The sequence below is a fragment of the Haliaeetus albicilla genome, chromosome 7 (genome assembly GCF_947461875.1).
Source record: "Haliaeetus albicilla chromosome 7, bHalAlb1.1, whole genome shotgun sequence".
NCBI lineage: Eukaryota > Metazoa > Chordata > Aves > Accipitriformes > Accipitridae > Haliaeetus > Haliaeetus albicilla.
Window position 1 is genome coordinate 3,914,224 of NC_091489.1, and position 20,667 is coordinate 3,934,890.

At 41.4% G+C, this 20,667-nt stretch overlaps 1 protein-coding gene and 1 long non-coding RNA gene across 8 annotated transcripts in view; one reads left to right on the forward strand and one right to left on the reverse strand.

The window, feature by feature from the left end:
• Nucleotides 1-369: 369 nt before the first annotated feature.
• On the forward strand, nucleotides 370-4,385 carry LOC138686000 (uncharacterized). Its single transcript, XR_011325330.1, has 2 exons — nucleotides 370-1,185; nucleotides 2,584-4,385. It is a non-coding gene; the product is annotated as an uncharacterized lncRNA (long non-coding RNA).
• Nucleotides 4,249-20,667, reverse strand: part of CDC27 (cell division cycle 27) — a 34,809-nt gene continuing 18,390 nt past the window's right edge. For 2 of the 7 annotated variants that reach the window (XM_069786659.1, XM_069786663.1), the window contains 11 exons: nucleotides 20,144-20,277; nucleotides 19,600-19,699; nucleotides 19,101-19,308; nucleotides 18,090-18,262; nucleotides 16,729-16,881; nucleotides 15,264-15,472; nucleotides 14,480-14,597; nucleotides 13,261-13,389; nucleotides 11,454-11,528; nucleotides 9,394-9,574; nucleotides 4,249-7,102 (listed from right to left, as the gene is read on the reverse strand). In XM_069786659.1, coding sequence (XP_069642760.1) covers nucleotides 7,020-7,102; nucleotides 9,394-9,574; nucleotides 11,454-11,528; nucleotides 13,261-13,389; nucleotides 14,480-14,597; nucleotides 15,264-15,472; nucleotides 16,729-16,881; nucleotides 18,090-18,262; nucleotides 19,101-19,308; nucleotides 19,600-19,699; nucleotides 20,144-20,277 — 1,563 coding nt within the window. In that variant the 3' untranslated portion in view covers nucleotides 4,249-7,019. Of the gene's footprint in view, nucleotides 7,103-9,393; nucleotides 9,575-11,453; nucleotides 11,529-13,260; nucleotides 13,390-14,479; nucleotides 14,598-15,263; nucleotides 15,473-16,728; nucleotides 16,882-18,089; nucleotides 18,263-19,100; nucleotides 19,309-19,599; nucleotides 19,700-20,143; nucleotides 20,278-20,667 lie in introns of those variants that run through there. The other 5 variants (XM_069786660.1, XM_069786662.1, XM_069786661.1 and 2 more) reach the window with 5 other exon arrangements.

Below are 20,667 nucleotides of genomic sequence, written 5' to 3' on the forward strand. Positions count from 1 at the left end.
CTCGCCCCCCCCCCCCCCATGCCCGGCACCCCCCGCACCCCCCACCCACCCACGCACCCCCCCACACACACGCCCCGCGCGTCCCCGGGACCCACCGCCCGGTGCTTCCCTCCCACCCCCCCACTCCCTCCCGCGTTGACCCCCCGCAGGCCCGGCCCGGCCCGGCCGGGAGGCCCCGGGGCGCTGGGCCGCCTCCCGGGGCAGCCACGGGTCCACGCGGGACCGGCGCGGCGGGTGGGGGGCGGCGGAGGTCTCGCCGGAGGAAGGGGGGAGGGGGAGTCGGGGACTCGGAGGGGTGTCCGGTGGGTGACGGGGCACGGCTGCCCCACAGGTAGCACCCGATCGTGACCCACGGGGCCACAAGGCCACTCGTGACCCGCGGGTGACACGGGGGCTCACGTCCCACAGGTATGGAGGCAGCCCTGGCACGCAGGGGACACCGGGCTCCTGTCCCACGGGTGACACCAGGCCCGTATCCCATAGGTGACGCCGGGCCTAAGTCCCACAGGCGACGAGGGCTCCTGCCCCACGAGCGACACCAGGTTTGTGTCCCACGGGTGACAGCGGGGTCCTGTCCCCCGCTTGACACGAGCCCCCGCCCCACGGGTGACACCGGGGCTGCAGGAGGCCCAGCAGCGTGGCCGTGCCTGGGCCGCGTTGTGGCTCCCGTGGGTCCGGCCGACCGAGGTGACCCAGCAGCGGGTCCCTCGCGTCCCCTCGTCAGCCACACGCCGCTGGTCTCGGGGTCATCTTCAGCGTCACCACCTTCTCCCAGACACGGAAAACCCTTCCTTCCGCTGGCTTCTCCTTCTGCCTGCTCACGTCGGGGGGGATACAACGGCGGGTCTTCATTCAGTTACTCCCACTGTTGCTTTTTTTTTTTTTTTTTTTTTGTCTTTTAGCTTTTATCCCAGTGACGGGGCTGGGTTTAATTCAAATAAAAGGCATGACTCCACGTCCCACAGGCTGAGAATGAGACAAGCTCCTTCGCTTTTCGCTGATGGTCCTTTTGTGTGACAAGAGCGGCTGTTTCCCTTTGGGACAGCGGAGCCATGGAGTGGATGTTTGAGGTGCTCCAAACATGTCAACGTCATAGATGACATCCTGATCCTCAATGCCCTGCTCCCCCAGGAATCCCCGGGATGTTTTGTACCGTCGTCAAATATCCCCAACACCTGAATAAAGGTGAGTTCTGCTGGGATGGATCAAAGAGAAAATTCCCATTTCTGGCTCCTTGGGCAAACCGAGGCGTGTTGGGTTTTAGCTGTCGTTTCTTGCCCCTGCAGCTCCCCAAAGTCCAGGTAGGTTCATCCACCAGACGATGCCGATGGAGGGAGAGACTCCGCTACACCCAGAGGCTTTACGTGGGATTAGCTGAACGTTGGTAACTCATCCAGCGTGGGGAGGCAGGAGACTTCTTTCTCTGTCAGAGGATTACCACGCACGTGCTATTAGGTACTGGCAGTCTTTTCAGCAGGTATTTTCAGTTTTAGGACCAAAGCCACTTCTGGCCCTACTTAATGTAGCAGCCAAACTCCTCTATATTTTAATTAAAGTTCATAGACACCATACACAGAGCAGCCACATTCACCGCCTCCCATGCAGATACCATCCTCTGCTTCCCCAGGGAAGGTGGTTTTCATATGGCGGTTGCAACCAGGCTGTTTTTCCTGGTTATCCAGGAAAATCCAGAACACAGCCATATTCTGGAGGCGATGGCCAGTGACGCAGCAGATTGCCTTAACGAAGTGCTTAAAAGCGGGTGCAGTAGATGTGCCGCTCACCCAGCGCAATGGGTCTGAGAGAGAAACACCCACCAGAAAGTACCTTTTTCAAATCTGTTGAGACACACGAGAAACCAAAAGAGGCAGAAAGCAGCAAACTAATCCTCTTGTCTTCTTAAGCTCGCTTTCCAAATGTCTTGACAAAAAAGAATTTCTGTTGTTCCGTACATACGTGGATATGAACTGCTGGATTTTGGAACAGGAGGAGATCTTTAACCGATAAAATGTCTGAATGTAAACATTGTCAGAAAGGAACTTGCAGCTCCTTTCTGGATGTGGTTTTCTGGGGTATTTTTGATGGAATCGACCTTTGAAAGTGTTTTTTTTTTTTCTGATCTGGAAGGCGTTTCTGATACCTCCCTCATGGGTACCATTAGGATATTTGAAATCCTTCCCATCCTTTAGGGATGAATAAAATAGTCTGCACCAGGGGAACAGGTCCCAGATGAGAATGGGTCGGAGCATCACATGAAGGGGGGGCCAGGACCCCCAACCCCTGATGGATGGACCCGAAATGCAGCCAGAGCCACGGCTGAGATGTACAGGCACCGGCGGATGCAGGAGCCATCAGTGTCCGTGTTCACCTGTGCCGTAAGGCTGCAGAGGCACAGGGGGTGGCCCTGCTGAGCATCACTCCTGCTGAAGTGCTGAGAAACCCAGAAAAGCCCCAAATCAGCCCAATCCCAGGTGAACGTGACAGTTGGTTCTAGAGAGGAGACAATCACTCAGCCCGAGTCCCACATGTCACCCCGCCATGCCCGCTCCCCCATTTCTCATCAGTCTCACATCTCTGTTGCAGCTGCCACAGCGGCTCCTCGGTCTCCTTCATCCTCATCTGTCCCATTTCCACCTCCATGGGCTGGTCTAGGTCTGACATTCCCGGTCTGTGGCTTTGCTCAGTGATTCTGCCCAGCTGGATGCGAAGACACAGAGGCTGGAGAGGCATTTGCTGTCTGGGTCTGGTGCTGTGACCCCAGGGAAAGGACCGGGTCCCCTCCTGTCACTGCTCACCCGACTGCCTGCCGCTGTGGGATTTCAAAGCAAGGAACATCTCCCAGGGTTTATATAGCAGCTGGACTGGAACTAACTGAGAAATCAGGTGCTCTACGAACACTGGTTTGAAAAGCAGATAGGCAAAAGAAGCAGAGGAAGTCTTATTCCCTGTGTTAATATAATTTTAAACCCTGTTCCTCTGAGGATCAGGAATATAGGGCTTCCTGCCTTAGAAACCCTGTTCTTCTGCTCCATTAAAAAAAAAAATGAACCAGAGCCTGCTCCTGGATCAGGTCTCACTCAAAGTCACTAACTTTGACAGAAGGACAGAAAACAGGGAAATGATGCAGCAGCAAAGTTACTGATGAGCAACAGAATGATGCGTGATGCACCAGTAAGCAGCTGTAGGTGTTCATGAAGACCAGGTGCCAGAAACATTCCCGAGCTGGAAATCCTGAGATACTAACAACTCCTCGTGTTCGCTGCATTGCTGCGATTCAGACACAGAACCAAGTATTGCAGCTTACAAGTCAAACTTCATTAATGCTTTCCCTTTCTCTGGAGACCTCTAAAGCTCAGCCTACCATTAACAAAGCTTCGTCTCACCGCTAGGAAGCATACAGCCTAAATCACCCGTATTTGAGCCAACACGGAGAAAATGCAACCGAGACACAGGAAGAATAACTCAGCTCTCGCTGCCGTGCGTAAAGCAGGGCGGGAAGTCGGCTACAGAGCAGAGAATTCGACTACAGGACTGCATTTGTACACACAATCATAACGTCCAGGATTAAAAGAAACATGGGGAAGAAAAAGGGGGGGGGAGGCAACTGGGTGTAGGAAGGGGTTGAGTTCAGTGTCACTTTTACAGCCAAACTTGGCTCTCAAGAAAAATTACTGGATTAGGCTAATAGAGTGGACAAAAATAAGCGCTAAAAGCTTTAATCCAAGATGACTATATGCAGCAAGAGGAATTCCTATACAGCTATGAGCCTCAGCCTTCCTGGCAAGCTTTTCCTCCAGGTCTGAAAGTATAGCAAAGTCTGTAATCATTTCTGTGCTGAGCTGACAACAGTTGCAGCCACAAACAATGTTATAAACTGCTATGGAAGGCAGAATAAAAAATAATTAAAACATCTGCTCCATACCTGGGGGCTTATTGAATCTCATCGAGCTGCAGGCTGTAAGCTGACAACAAACAGACACGTTTTTCAAAACCTCGCTGCATGGCCCTAACATCAGGTCTAGCACCCCACACCTCACCCAAAATTCCAGCCCAGGAAGATACATTTGCAGCCCACTTCGCTGGAAGCCTGCAGCAGACTCACAGGTGACACCAGGATCACCAGCAGGACAGAAAACAGCCCCCACATACCCCGAGGTGTGTCCTTAAACCTCTCTCCAGCTCTGCTGCACTTGTCCACCTCCTGAAGGATGAATCCCAACACTGACCCAAAGGACCTGGGGATAAGCCTGCTTTTAAAAGTAGTTTATTTGGATTTTCCACATCCTTTAATGAATCGCAAATATATTAACAGAAAAGACTTTTTTTCTAAGACTGTACAATTTTTGAAATAAAAAGTCAGGAAAAGCAAAAAAAAAAAAGAAAAAGACAAATTACATTGTTTCAATGCAAATAGTACACACCACACCCACACTTTGCATTTTTCCATAGTTTTGTTGTAAGAAAATGACAGTTCCCTAATTCTTTTCAGTGAACACACTTGCTCTAACCTGGCTGCCAGAGTGCCTTCATGCTCACCGTCCTTCTCCCTGCCCCTCTTCAAAGAGAGGAAAATTTTATTGTTTAAATACTAATTTTGTGTATCTATTTAGAAGGTAAAATAGCAGCATGGTCTAAATGTTACTTGAGATTCTTGGGATAAAAGAAAAATCACTTTAAGGTATGATGTACATATAAAGCAAGGGACAGCATTAAGTATTAAATCTTCCAGGTAGCATGAACATTCTTTTAACATCCCAGCTGAATTAAGAGCTCTTTCCAGGGTATTGAAAGTTTTACTACAATCGTTCACAATTTTTAGAGAACACAAGAAAAAGGAAAAAGCCACCTAACTTCCTAGATCTATGGTCCCCATTTAAACAACAGCATTTGTTATGGAAAAGTCTTGAGAGTAGCACCTGCTTACTCCTGTTTTTTGCTTAGAAAATAGGACGGGAACCAAATGGAAGCCAATTAACACATGAATTGGTGGCATTCACACAAGTGCTGCCTCCAGACCTTAGGCTGAGGTGCTGCTTAGAAACTCCTCCTTGCGAGGGATGCACTGGGAAGCTGCATATGCTGGGGCTGGATGGGAAAACCAGGCGAGGACAGACACGGGTAACTCAAGAGCGCTGTGCGTGAGCTCTACCGTAGATGCAGGTCAGCTCTCGGGAGACTTGAACCCTGTGTCTTCCTCAGGGACAACTCATCAGGAAAGGGAATCGGCCCAGAATATCTATCGCCACAAAAAGCAGTGCAAGATTCAGTACGCTCAAGCCAGCTGAGACATGTCATGATTTGCCAGTCAGCCATTCAACCTTCCAGACACAAGCTGATCAGAAGAACGTGGCACAGGCACAATGCTCCTTTAATATATTATCATTCCTCAGATTTTAGAAACTCCTTTTCATGCTGTTAGGGGAGTTTAAGCCTATTTTTCACTGCTTATCTCCCTACTTAAAAAAAAACCACCAAACCCCAATTAAAAAAAAAAAGAATCAGAGAATTGTACTTTTGCTCAGGAGTTGAGGATTATTTTTTCAAATGACAAAGGTGTCTGTGTGGCTCATCACCAGAGAGGAGCTGTGACAGAAGATGGGCCTAGTGTAAGATAAGGACAGAATTAAAAAAAATTGAAGTTCTAAAGGTAACTAGAAGATCCCTAAAACCCAATACATTAAAAAAAAGCCCAAAGATTAAGACTGATCACAACAAATATGTTGCTATGAAATTTATATCATTCCCAATTTATTATGCACAAATTGCTCTTTAAAACTGCTTATATCATACATTTTCTTTACCATCACTGCATAAAGGGCACCAATTGTTGCTGCAGAAGGCTACAGAGAAAGATCATTTTGGATTCATTAACATGGAGTAGCTTGCTTCTCACAGAAGCAGCCTCGGTAGAAGAAGAAAGTGTTCCTAGAGTGAGAATCTTAAAGAACAGCTTAAAAAAAAAGGGAGAAAAGACAAATTAATTGCACATTTTTGCATCCTGCTTGAACCACACTTTACAAAACAGTTTTAAAAACGATACTAATCTTAGACAATTATTTGATGTGTTCAACTAATGTTCTGATTGTATTAAGGCTTCCACGGTCTTCCCAGTCTATCTGCTCAGAAACACGCAGTTGCTATGGATTAAGGGTTTGATGTTTTCACAATACAGTTGTACCTATGTTTCTCTCTTGATTTTGCCCTTTATTAATTTGTATTCTTAAAAGGGGAAGAACAAGTCAAGGGGTGTATGAAAAATGAAGCAACGTGTTGCTGACTTGTTTCTCTGAAGTACAAAGTAAACACTGACCTTTCAGAAACTAGGTGAATAAATTAATTCCTGGTTAGAACATGAAAGCATTTCATGAAAGCTTTGATTCTGCAATGCGATTCTCCTGTTTTCACTCCTTCAAGTTTGCACTCTAAGTAGGGACACTGGATATTTTACATAGTCTGACACACTCCCAGTCCTGAGCATGTGCATTGTGTTTGTTCACTGGAGACACTGCAGCTTTAAGGTCATTTACATTCCCTGGTATTTAAGTTACACTACAATATGCAAAATTCTTTAACAGCCTGCATTTGTCAACACTGTCCTTGAACTTGGAAATGAGGTTCAGCACTCTGCTTACCAAGAAAGAACCAAACTAAGACACATTTCTGGAAAAGGAACAAGACACTGCTTCATTAGTACTATCCCCACATCTACTGGCTTCGTTACAGCAAACCACAAGTCTTTCTTCCATGATATTTTTCCAGCAAAGGGGAGTCCAAAAATAGCATTTCCTCCTCAGTCACTTTCATAAACGTGTAAGAGCCAACTAGTCAGACTCAGTAGCAGCTGAATATTGCACTGCCATTAACTCTGTGTACAGTTTAAGTCTGAGTGGTGTACTCATGGTGTCAGTGGAGAATAATGACAATGCTGGCTCAGTGATGTGAAGACCCAGGATGCGAAGGAAGGGGAGAACACAACAGTACCAGTCACACACTCAAGCTCAGATACTGGCTTTTGGAGGTTAAAATTCATCACTTTCAACTGCGTGGAGCTGTGTGTCATCTGCATCCGTCATGCTGCTCTCTTGGGATTCATCTGTGCCAACTTTAAAGAAAAAGAAACAGAAAGTAGTCAAACACTACTGTGCTGCTTCACTACAAAAAGATTCCCACACAATCAACTCCATCATGCCAAAAGCACAGCAGCAATGGGTTTGGGCTTCCCCTCAAAACGCTTCAAAGCCATATGGCTTTTCCCCTTTTCCTTCTAATACACTGACCCCTACCAGCTTAATGAAGTCTCAATAAATGCATTTAGAAAAGAATTAACACAAAATACATATTAACAAAACATGCTGCCTTAGCCATCTTCTGTTAAAAATGTGAAATCTCTGTGACACCTAGTTAGGTACAGAGGGTTCCAAAATGGCCTTACGAGCAATTTAACCTTCCTGCTCCTTCAAAACACACCAGCTGCCTGAAATGCTCACATTAGTTACCCGCTATATTAGTACATTGTGATCATTCAATTTGCAATCAAATAACATTCAATTAGTAGTGTTAGGCAGCCTCTACCTGCTCCCTGCTTCTGTGACAAAGAATGCTGCATAAGATATGTGGTAAGAGAACTGCTCTGAGTAAATGCATACAGACATTTCTGATGCTGAAGAATTACTCTGCTCACTCAGCTCAGATGACGGCTAGCTTAGAGCTTCCAGGAAAACTAGATCCCTACTGTTATTTGAATAAAGACAGCATGCTGTGCGCAGCATACGAGATAAATGTGTACATGCTGAGAGGCTACCCTTAAATATTTAACTTCTATACGTGTTAAAATTAGAACAAAGATAAATATCTAATGATGGTTGTTCTTCACACACAGGAATGAGACTTGAGTCTGTTTTCCACAGTACAAGTTAGCATATTGACTGTAAATTCCCAAATACCAAAGTTGTTTCACATGGAGAAAGGCAGATGTCTTTTATTGCTTTACTGCAAACACTTTATAGGTTTCTGTACAACGGACACAGCCAGTCCCATGCTAGGCAATTCAATGCACAAAATGGCTTACACTAGCCAATATATTAAAAACAATCCCCCACACCCCCCGCCAGTACTACCTTAATTTACTTTAGCTTGTCTCATGTATCCTGAAAGAGTTACTCAGCTGAGATTGTGAAACTCTTCTACACTTTATCTGCACAGCCAGGGAAACTGAATTACTTACACCCAGCCTAACACTGTTTTATTTTGTTTATGTTTATTGGGCAGATTAAGGTGTTGGGTTTTCTTCTTTTCATTTTTTTCTTTGTTTGTTTCCTTGGTTTTGGGGTTTTTTTGTGTGGTGCTTTTGTGGTTGTTTTTTTGAGGTGTGGGGTGTTTTTTTCTTTTTTACTGCTTAGGTGTTGCTCAACAGTTCAAGTACTCTGTCTCCATCTTCTGGTCAGAAACGGGCTCAGCCCCCAGTGAGCCAGTGTTCAAAGTCAGCCCAACTACAATAGCAGGGAAAGAAAAACTCGATACTTCAGGCAGTGCAATGCAAGATAAGTTTCCAGTATTAAAAAGCACGCTGCAGACAGGATCAAAAAAAAAAAAATCAACGTGATATACAGTAGGCAAACATGACAACTTTTTCAGTTGAAGATTTAGAATTGCAGAATGTAGCATATATCTATTAACAGGAGTCCAAAACCTGCTGTATTTTCTTCTTTGGAGGAAAAGAATTAAATTGCTTATTAGTATTTATTTTCTATCACTATTTCAGTCTGCATCAAAGAGGTCAATATTTATGACTATCCATGCTTCACAGAGCTACCCATGCTTCATGGAGTTTAAGCTCATAATAAAAAGTTAGAGAGAAGAGAATCCCAAGCCACTCCTTTTTGTGGACTATTCCCAAGTAGTATAATGGGAATGCTTTATTTTCTCTTGGTTCAAATGAAACTGCTTCCATGACTTTTGTCAAAAGCCACCTTTTATATTTAGCAGACCAAATATTGTTACCCAACATCCAGTTTGTTCAACTTTTGACAAAGCCTCTACAGACAATTTCAGTTGCCATTCAGTTACCTTGAAATGATTTCATGCTTCTACGAGGGAAGATTTGTGGCTCTAGAACATCTTGCTCTCCTAGGATACTATTCGCCAACCATGATTTGTATACATTTACAGTAGTCATTATCTCTGTTCTATTCCATCTACAGATTCTAAAGAAATGTCACAATCCTTTATTTCATGCTTACTCTAGGAAGCACAAATGGATTCTTCTGAATGAAGAGTCTCTGGAGTTCTTACTTGCTGAGCAGCGAGGTTGAACAGTATGTTTCACTTATTAAACCTGGGATTGTTCCTACCACCTAATGACACCTTGAATGACAAAGGGTTGGAAATACAAACCTGATTCATAGGGGTAACATTCACTGATTTGCTCTTCTTGAGTTATTGGTTCTTCATCATCTGGAAGGTAACGTTTATCAATGGCCTCTTTAATCTGGTTATTGGCTCCTTTGGGATCTAAGTCCATTGCCCATGAGAAATTCATTAGGGCCAAATGTGTTTGACCCAGTTTTTTATAAACCTAAAATAAAAAGCATAAAAGGCTACATTTACATGAAGTTGCTACTTGAAGGTTTGGACAACAAACATACCAAGCCACAGTTAATTGATATTTTATGAAAAGCAACAGAGGGTAGATATGAAAGATTTATTATGTGAGTCCGAAGGGAAACAGCAAATACGTGTAGAAAGAATGAGCAAGTGTTTCTATTTAAGACTCCAAAAAATTAAATTAAACTAGCAGCTGACAGATTAAAAAAACATAAGGTGGTGGATCTTCAGATAGAAATTTAAGCTTTGGAACTCTGCAGCAGGGTGGTGTAAAAGCTATTAGTGTACATGGTTTTTTTGGTCCTACCTCTCACCACTCTTTCAATTTCTTGAGTCATTGTAACCCCAAATCTACTTGTGGCTCAGGAAAAGTCCAAAGTCTCAGATTTCTAATGTCAGAGGCCCAGAGAATAGTCTGGGGAAGTATCACCATGTGCACACATTAATCTTACACTCTTCCCTACAGCTCTCATATTGAGGGCTAGCAAAGGCAGGATACACGGTTACACAGATTTTTGATCTCAGTACAGTCGTTCTTACATCCTCGAGTGGCATTTTAACTGCCATTGGCAGGTGGAGAAAATAATGGCACATTAAGTGACACCTCGCTTGTCCTGCTAAACCGAACGGCAACGTTTTCAAGGCAACACTGTGCTGCAGAATCCAGCCCATATTTTACCTTCTTTGTCGCTGTAACTTGCACTGAAGTGCTTCTTATCGTTAAGGACAGATGACCAAGTAATTTATCTGTGTTAAGCATTTAAACAGCAAAAGAACTTAAGTTTGTCAAGACATGGCAACTCTAATGTCAATTTAGAGGTCCAGCTACTCCTGGACAAATACCAGTCAATAAATTCCAGGACAATTTTTTTTTTTTTTTTTGACTGGAGAGACATAAAAGAAAAAAAGAAATCTTGCTGATTAAGAGTTATCCAGTACTGTGCTAGAGGTAAGTTTGTTTTGTTGCTTCCTAGTGAACAGAAGAAGAAAGCTGCAGAACTTATTTAAAGCACATTAGCAGAGAAGATGGTGAGGAAGTAGGATTTCTATTACCAGATTTCTTTTCTCTGGCATTAAACACAAAGAAGGTTGGAATGTAAACACAGCTGACAAACTAGTAATACCTTCTCCTGTGCTACCCTACCCTATTAGCCTCGTTAAAGACTCTTCTACACTTTCAAACCAATAACCTTCTACAGCTCTTTTAGGGAGGCTGTCAGCTGAAAGGTACATTGAGGCTACTGATGGAGTCTTAGGAGTATTCTACAATTAACTCCTTGTTCAGCATTTCTGATACAACGCATTAGAATGTGATTCAACATTTTAATGGCTACACGTGCAAATAACCAACACTGCTGACTGATGGATGGACTATCCCTCAAAATTTTAAGGATTTCCACTGATCACATCATTGCTATCATATTGAATCAAGTCTTTAGATAGAGTTCCATCTTCAGGGAAAGATATATGGCTGTGTGCATAACCACTGTATCTCTTTTCAGTGAAGAATCTTTATCAGGATCAATTTCTTGCTTTTTAAAATTAGTTATCTTTCAAACTGACAGTGGTGAAATCAAAGCAGGCAAAGAATAACACTGGCTTGGTTATTTTTTCTTGGTTTGTTTCAAAGAGAGCTGAAGGCTGCTCCAGTAATAACTGTCTTTTGCATTTAAAAGCTGATACGTAACAAAGCTGTGAGCAGTAAGCCTTATTTAAAGCTTTAGGAATTTTTAGAATACTGCTCCAAAAAGAAGCAGCTTAGCGACAGGCATCAAATTTTCTCATTAAGCATACATTTCTGCAACAAAGGAAACCAAAAGAACTTATGATCACGGTTAAGTTTTACCTACCTTTCCTATTAAAAAGTAAACAAGAGACTCTTTGGGAACAATCTGTTTCAGTTCTTCAAGTTCTTGTAAAGCAGACTGAAAAGGAAGAAAAAAGAGCTTAGTAAGTACAAGCTAGCAGTCTGCAACCAGTTATGACATCACTAAACTGTGACTTAGCACCAATGTGGAAAAAAAAATAATCCTGGCATTTACATACAGTATATTCCATCAAGAACAATAGTACAGTCTCACGAGAAGCATCTAAAATTCCTTTTACCTTAGTTTCTCATTTAAAGATCGCAGCATATTATAGCCCCATTATTACAGAACTAAAGCAAGTTTATTGGGCTTTGGTCTCTAACACATCTAACAATTGTGATATAAATTGCCCCAGTCACCCCCAACAAGGCATAATAGGGTAGAAGACGAGAAGCTGACGGTATTTACAGTAGGCACTTCCTTTAGTATACTGAGCTTCTGAAAAAGTAAGAAGATTGATGTATTTTGTGCTGGATGTACTGCTCTCAAACCCATACTTTTGAGTTTCTGGCTTTAGATATGTATCTATGGACTTTTACAAGTGATGACTGTGTTTATACTAGGCATTTGAAGTCCAAAATATTTAGTGAAACTTCTACTTTACTTTTAAATTAATTGTTGACAGTGGAGCAATTTATTCTGCTGTGACAGCAACCTGGCATTGTTAAGAAATCCTGCCTAAAAACATTTAGTCTGCAGTTAGAAATAAACATTGTCTTTAGCTATAAGAAGTTCAATCCAGCCCTCTAGAACTTACTCACATAAAGAAAATTTCAAGTTAGGGCTTGTTACATAAATGGAAGTGTAAACCTACATTTATTTACCTAACACTAGCCAAATTTATCACACTATCAAAATTCTCTTCATACTAGTGCTAAAAACCAAAACATTTCATTAAGTTTTATGTAGTTTATGTGAACAGCATAACTTTAGTCTTACAAGTCTCAGCCTGGTAAAGAAAAGAGTCCAAATGCTTTATTTCCTAAAACATCACTTCAGTATGGTCAACAAGTTCCTTCACTAGTGCAGGGGCAATAAGATAGCAGACTACTAGATTTATTTTTTCATCTTGTATTTATCCTCTGCTTTTAAATTTTGAAAATAATCTACAAATGGGCACTTCATTAAGTCCTTAATCTTACTACATTTGGTTCAGTTATGAATTTTTAAAAAAAGTTCCAAGTAAAGTTTTCCCTTTACATGTGCACACACATTTCTGAAGCAAGGTTTCAAAAACCAGACTGTGGCTTGTCTTCTGTGGCCAAAAAAAACAGGCCAGAGGACAACAGTCACTAGAAAGAGACTGTGGGAAGATCTTCACTCATTCTAAACAGGGTACAGTTCAGCAGGGGATCAGACCAAAATTGCTTAGCTGCTTATTTTTCACTCGATACCACAGTCTTTGAAATTTACTGAGCCTTTTTTTAGTAATTTAGTATAAAGTCATGATAATACAGCCACATGTCAGTGACAGCTGCAAGTTTCCCCTTCTTTCCTTTCTCCAGGGTCAGACTAAAATAATAATAATAATGTAAAAAGCATCACCTGTTGGTCCCAGATTTTAACAATCAAAAAATTTAACATAGCTTCCCCCTCAGCAAAGGTGGCACTTGTCAAAGCAAATGCTTCTCATTAGCATCTACAAGATAGGCCAATGTCCCAGGCTCTTGCTGCAAGCCCTGATGCTGCCCAGTGCTAATCTGTAAACATTTAGTTTCCAGTGCATCCCCGTTCCTAGCTACAGCAATTTAAAGATAACCTGAGGTTGTCTACATGTACCAAATCTTACCTTGTATTTTTCATTTGCAAATAATACAGAAGCTCTATGGAATTTGCATAGTGGGTTCTTGGGGTCAATGTTAATAGCTTTGTTTAAAGTATCCAAAGCCTTTTCAGATTTTTTCAGTGCATGCTGGACCTATTACAGAAAGGGAGAACAATTTAAAAAGGGAAAATAACAGCTCATTTGCTAGACAAGGACAATTTTTTTTTTTTTTTTTTTTTTTTACTTATAATCTGTTCCTTTAAAAAAATATATATTTGTCCAATTCTAGGCCAAGTCTTAATGAGCTTTCTTACAGGAAAAAAACTTCACCTTGCCTCATGTCCACCTCAAAACGTTCTCCCCGCCCAATGGCTTACAGAAATCATTTAACCTTTGGCCAGGAGTGAACTCAATGCCTTTCTCCATATACAAGTGAGAAGCAGTCACTAAACCTGTAGAATTTGACACAGCTTTGCTGCCACATAGAAGGCAAACCAATGCCAGCAGGTAACCATCCATCACACTTACACAGCCTTAAGTCACCATCAGGAATATCTGAGAACTGCTTCCCAACTTTGTAAGCAAGCATTTGTTAGAGCAAGGCTACTGTTTTCCAAGGACTGCAGTACCAGATGGATAAACGACCAACTTTTCAAATAGCCCTGTCAATTTAATTGAAGGGATGGTGGCTGAAGTAGCTGCCTGCTACTTAAACTTCACTTGGCATAAAGTGGCTTAAGTAGTAAGTTGTCACATCTACAAGTGACTGGAATGAAGGCAATGTGGACATACAGCCAGGGTAAAAATATTGCACTCTGAAAGGTGAGACACGTGCCTTCGCATTTTACAGAACTGAAGTGCTGGTCCAAGTGCATGCAATAGCAGTTAAAACCCACTTAATTTCTTATGTATCAAGTAGGGAAAAACTCATAAGTACTCCGTTCACATCAGTATCTGTACACAGTCTTGATATGAATATCACTACTATTTTGGTTGACTCACAAACATGACCTGATAGTATAATTTCATTACTGACTAAAAGTAGTTTGGAGAGAGAGGAGGGTTTCTTTTCTGACACATTAATCCTGTGGTTATTCATTCATATGGCACTTAAGATCCTCCAGCAGGTACTCTGAACTTGTTGGGATTTTTTGCTAAGAATGTTCAGAATGATTTTTCTACTGCTAACAAAGCACAGAAGCAGATTAAAACACAAAGATAGAGTTAAGTGCAATCTACTTACTACTCCAATGTGACACAATAAGACTGAGCTCTGAGGATTGATATCAAGTGCTTTCTGGAAATGCATTTCTGCTAGACTGAATTTTTCCTGTTTGTAATAAATCATTCCCAACCCATACCTGCAAGCAGAAAAACAATTCTGTTAAGTAAGACTGTATTCTAAGCAAACTAGTCTTTGTCAGTGAATATGACCTGGCAGAAATGGTCTATAGACTTGCCAACCCCATCCAAGGTGGGAAATGATTTCTTGGGGGGAAAAAGGTATATGTAAAACTATCTTGGTTTTTTTGCTCAGTTGGGCAATTTGAAGAATTGACATGCAATACGCAAGAAGACTGGCTAAACAGCTACAAAGTAAAAAGCATACAAAAGTTTCTCAAGACTGACTTACACTGGCAGATCTAACTTTTACTGCTTTATATATTTTTTCCACAGAAAAAGCTGTAAGAAACTGTATCCTAAAGTATAAAGGGGCAGATCTCTCATCTCTCCAACTGCAATTGAAGAACAATCAACTAGATGCATAAGGAGTGCTGCACAGAAGAACAAAATAGCTGGGGTAATACAGCCAAGAAGATCTGTGGAAGCCAGAAACACTTCAATTTTTTGCCCTCCTTGTGGAAGTAACTGTTTAATAAACAGATGAGGCCCACATCTTCTGCAGAAATAGCTTTCTTCTCAGAGAGAAGAGCGGTAGGGAAACAATAGCAGTGGCAGCATACAGAGGATACTTCTCCAGAAGTTCTGTACCATGTGCAGTAGGAGGGGGATGAAACAAAACTTACCATGCATTATAGTGTCTAGGATTGACTCTGATTGCATTTCTAAAACAAGCTAATGCTTTGTCTAGTTCTTCTGTTAACACAAATTCATGCCCCAACAGGGTGTAGGCATAAGCATAGTTTGGATCAACTTGAATGGCTCTCTGGAAGAACTTGATTGCAATGTCATGCTCTCGTTGCAAGCTGAAACAGTTTCCTGCAGCACACCATGCCTAGTCAAGACAGCATTGCAAAATCAGCACACTTTTTACAACTCAGAGTGACTAAGTTTGAGCTGAACAGATTTTTCCATACTGATTTACATAATTATATATAACTTCCTCCTAGATTAAAAAATAACAACAACAAAACAGTTAAGTCTCATTCCTGAGAGGCAGATAGGCCTAAACACACCTTATAGCTTGACAAACTGAAATACAGAAATTTAGAATCTAAGGACACCCAACAAGCTTGTGCCAATTAGATACTTCAATGACTAATGACTGAAGCTGTTGAAAAGGCTAGAAATAAAACATCTTAGATATTTAAGAACAATGAAGGAGGAGACAGTACATTCACTTTCACTCTTCAGCTCCCCCCAACTGACAAATCTAGATATCTGCAGAGCAACAATTTTAGCAGCAACCTCCTCTTTCCCTCCTGCCCAGCAACCAGCATTGAGATTGTAAAGCACCACAGCCCAGGGTCCCTTGCTTTTGCACATTGTTAGCATCACTGCCATATAGCATAACTGTTCTCTACTCCTTGTATTAGAACCTGCATTTTCTTCTCTCCAGAGTATCTTACTACAACTACCAACTGCTTCATGGGTTTTGATTTTTTCCACTATTAGACAAGCTAACAGGACAACATGAACAGGATTCTCCTCCAACAACAAAAAAAATCCCAATATAATCTACAGTTTTCTCAACTCTGTTAAGAACCCATTTAAAAAACACATACATCTATTACTGTGGCATCCATTAAAAGATGCCTGACTTTTTGCGTATCATGACTTTGTATTACCAGACACTCTACAGTTTAATGGACTTTGGCATAAAAATGTGCAACATTATGTCTGAAAATAAATTCTAGAGCATGTATGTTTTAAGTGCCAGTGAATTAACTACAGCAATTAAAAGGTGGTACAGGAAAAAGATATTCCTTATCTTTGCATACTAGCAGCAGTATGAGTGACTAACTAACCCGTGATCTTCCTGGATGAATGGTGCCAATGCAAATTTAAATAACCATTAATAGATAAAAGGTTTCAACCTGTTCCATGTAAGCTGATATTCTAATTCTAAGAAGCCATTTCAGGCATCATCAGCTCAAGAAACAATCCTGCCACCTCCCTCTCCAGTTTTGCCATGCAGTTCTCACAGAACAATACACTTGAACTAGATTAGAGCTCAGAGCTTTGTTCCAAATCATTCATTTTGCCACATACATTCACCCTCTTCTCATTCAAGACAACAGCAATTCATACCTCTGGTGAATTTTTATCCATGTCCGTCAAATCCTTTGAAAGAACTGAAAGAGCAACATCTTTCTGCAGATGCCACAGCGTAGTCGAATAGATCTCCATGCCTTCTACTCTGTAGTTTTCAATCCTCCTTACTTCTGAAAATATTCTCTCAGCCTAAGAACAGAAATTAAACTTAAAACAAAATTCCACCCACCAAAGCAGAGCACATAAGTCAAGGTGAGAAGCCTCCTATGTCCAGACTAAGCATCCTCTTTGCTTTGCAAGTGTGCTATGCAGAGCTACAAGTCCTGCGACTTCCCCTTGAAGCAAAAGAAGTGACTATATCCCGACACAGTTATGCCGGCAGAAATGCAGCCAGCCCTCCCTACTGCTGACTGAGATTACATTACTGTTTCTATCACAGCACACAAGCAAGGCAAAAAAAGTCACCCACAAAATCAGAAAAGCGTAGCATACTTCTGTTGGCCAGTTATGATTATAAGCCATTCTAACAGATAACAGGCATCGCATTCATACTGAGGGCTACACACCTCCAGATATCATACATAATAATTATGAGGAAAAAGGCAACATGACAATCCCTGCAGTAAACACGGCTGATGCAGGGAGGGAGGGCATGCATAAGCATGCGACAACACGTATGTATGTGCTCTACTGTCATTTGAGACAGTTAACGCTTCTTATCAACAGTTGGCTAATGAAGTCTTTCTGACATAGATATCCATTTCATAAACTTAAGTTCCAGGTTACAACCCTCAAAGCAACAACAAGGGAAGAAGCCTAGCTTTAGGAAATCATCAGGGTCTGTAGCCTCAGTTTTCAAAATAAACTATTAAGAAGCACAATGTGCTCTATCTCTAATCAGACTGTGTATACAGTTTAAAAACCACTTCTGAAACCTACTGCATTTGTCTCCTGCACACTATCTATCAAAAAGTGTTTTAAAAACTTCTGAGGAAATGGGTACATCAGCTATCAGGACAACAGCGGCAAGGAGAGTTAAACTGCTGGATTACCCTTAACTGCTCGCTTCTGTTTCTGAAGCAGTTTGACATCACCTCAGCTGTGCCAATACTGTCATTTCTGAGGCTGCAATGGAAACTAGGTCATTGATGTGATCTGCATTAACTAAAAAGGGCAAGAGAAGTTTTTGGTTTTAGAACTCAAAATTATTTCAAGTGATCTAATTTACAACATTGCAGTACAAACAATTACATCAGCACAACTGTGGGTGAAGATGGGGAGAGGCAAGGAGGAGACTCCAATGGTTGCATGCAAGAGGAAATAATTTAAAAGAAATCTAAAGTGTAATTCAGCCTCTTCAGGAAAGCTGAGTAAGACCCAACCCACACAATTCCTACCTGCATATATTCTGCAAGTTCGAAGTAAGCTCTCCCAATTTGGCACAGCACCCAGCCAGTGTTGTAGTGGTGGGATGGTAAATGGCTTAAAATATTTATCGCTTCTTTACAGTTGTATGAACACAAGGCTAAATAACCTTTCCCCATGTCACGAAGAAGGCTCATCAAACCTTCTAGGAGAAAAGTACAATAAATAAAAATGGGAAAAAAAAAAAAAAAAGACAGCTGAGACTTATTTACTTGAAACTGCTAATCCCATAAGCTCTTCATTGTGGCAGGCACTGCTCCTGAGTTTGCTTATGAAAATCTTTCAGGAGTTCCCAAACACAGGCTTATGTGCTCTTAACTTAAGCATAATATTCTAAACATCAACCTTTGTAATGGAAGTCAGATAGTAACAACTTCTTAAGCCAGCAACAGAATGCTGAGGAACAGAGAAACTCTGAAGTTCAGGGCAATTGGAGTTTTGCATTTACAGCAGCTATTCAAACATTTTGTTAGGTTTGAACACAGTTTCCACGTCTGGTATCCATGGATACATCTTCTCGCTGCCTGGAAACATTATCGAGCCAAAAGAGAGGAATTCAGCAGTTTGTCTAGGATTTTCTGACAATCTGAATAAAGACTTGTTTTTAAACAAATGGGAAATATCAAGGGAGAACAGACTACATAAACCCAGTTTTGAGGGAAGATGACTGGGTTACTCATAGCTCCTGTGAATCAGTTTCCAAGGATCTTGCCTGAAAATATTATCATCACTAATAAGGACCATAGTCTGCAAGATATATCTGCTTACAACTGGCCACTTTTTACTACTTCTTCACATGTTCTTTGTAAGTTAACTAGAAAATACTGAATTCAGCGTCTCTATAATTATAGAAAGGTGATAGCTGCAGGCTAACTGAAACAAGAAACAAACAAACACTGGAGTGAAACTTCTTTTTCATTCAACCTTAAAATACAGACATATGAAGCTTTACTCTGAACACTATTGGACTGCAGTAAACAGACCTGCTGCTGCCTTCTGTAGTGTAAAAGCCTGGATCTGTGGCGCAACAGTGGAAATTTTCCCTTCTGAAATGATGGAAGAGTCCAGTTTGGTAATTTCCAAACTGTCATTTAAGTTTGGTTGAGTTATTCCTCCCTTATTTGTTTTACTCTTTGTTTTTCTGTTTGGAATCTTAGGTGGAAACTTCATTTTTAATTTTTTGCTATTTTCCTGCAAGTAAGAAGAGTAAGAGTTACATACACAAAAGCCTTTTAAATTCAGGCAACTAAACATGAAAGTGAATTATGTAAAATAATATTTATGCCTCTTTGCAGCCTTAACAACGACACCCAGCCGTTTGACTTTTAAACTTAAGCATACACACACTCAGTAACTTGAGTATCTTTAGTAGTTCATACAGCAAACATTCAAATTGCCTAACTACAGGCCATAAAGATTTGTGCTTTGGTGTTCCCAAAGCGTGGTGTCCCACAAGGTTGCAAAACACATGAAGTTTGTTACCTTTGTTGTAGAGCTATCACTAGTAAATAGGCGAGAGCTTCTTCGAGGCAGTGCGTTTGGTGGAGCAGCAATTGTTGGGCTCAATACCTGAGGTGTTGTACTGAAAACAAACAGCACATTAAAAACCTAAAGTTCTTCGCTGCATTTTTAATAAAAACAGCTTTTATCTTTGTTTTAAACAAAAATGCTCAAGTACTGCAGCACAGATATTCCCATTTCAAGGGATGAAAAAAAAAAAAAATCTACCTGTTGCACATCAAGAACCTGAGCAGAATTTCCTTCCATCTACTTTTTCATTTATTGATGAAATGGTCTAACTGCAAAGGCTATTTAGAACAAACAGACCAACCACCACACATGAGCTTCCTACTTATCCACTGAAGTTGTTTTACCTAGCAAAAAATACACCTCCATCCTCATCCAAAGAGGAATTCTACAGGAGCATCCACACAGGTTGGGAAAATAAAGAGCCAAATTCCTTCAAGAAAGGAGATGCAAAAAGTAATACCAAGATGATTTTTTTGGTGTCCCCCCCCCCCCATACCTTGTCTGTGGACCAGAGCTCTGTGTTTGTGCAACAAGAATTGGAGTGACTTCCCGGCTATTTCCGCTCTGTGAGAAGACAGATTTTGTTCCAGCTTGGCTTATCCTGCTGACAGTCTGCATAACACAAAGTTTCTACAGGTTTGTTATTATGTCACTAAGAAGTCTCAGTCTCTGCAACATCAAACCAAATCCATTCTGTCTATCAAACACTGCACAAAGAGGATAAATATAGGATAAATATGGATTCTTTCAATAAAGGGTGAGGGTCTCCCTCCACAGAGGACCCATCAAAAGCATTTCTCTTTCTACTTGTTAAAATGCCAGTAAAATCTAGTTTACCAATTTCATGCACGTTATGTGAAAGATATAAAATCTCCATCTAGTGGCAAGAAACTATATGTTAAGATGTTTGTGCAAGAATGAAAGATGGCATATTTAAAGCTCCTTCTCCACAGAAAGTTGTGCAAGAAATGAACCATGGAAAGAAAAAGATTTTTTTGAATTATCATATTACAATCACAT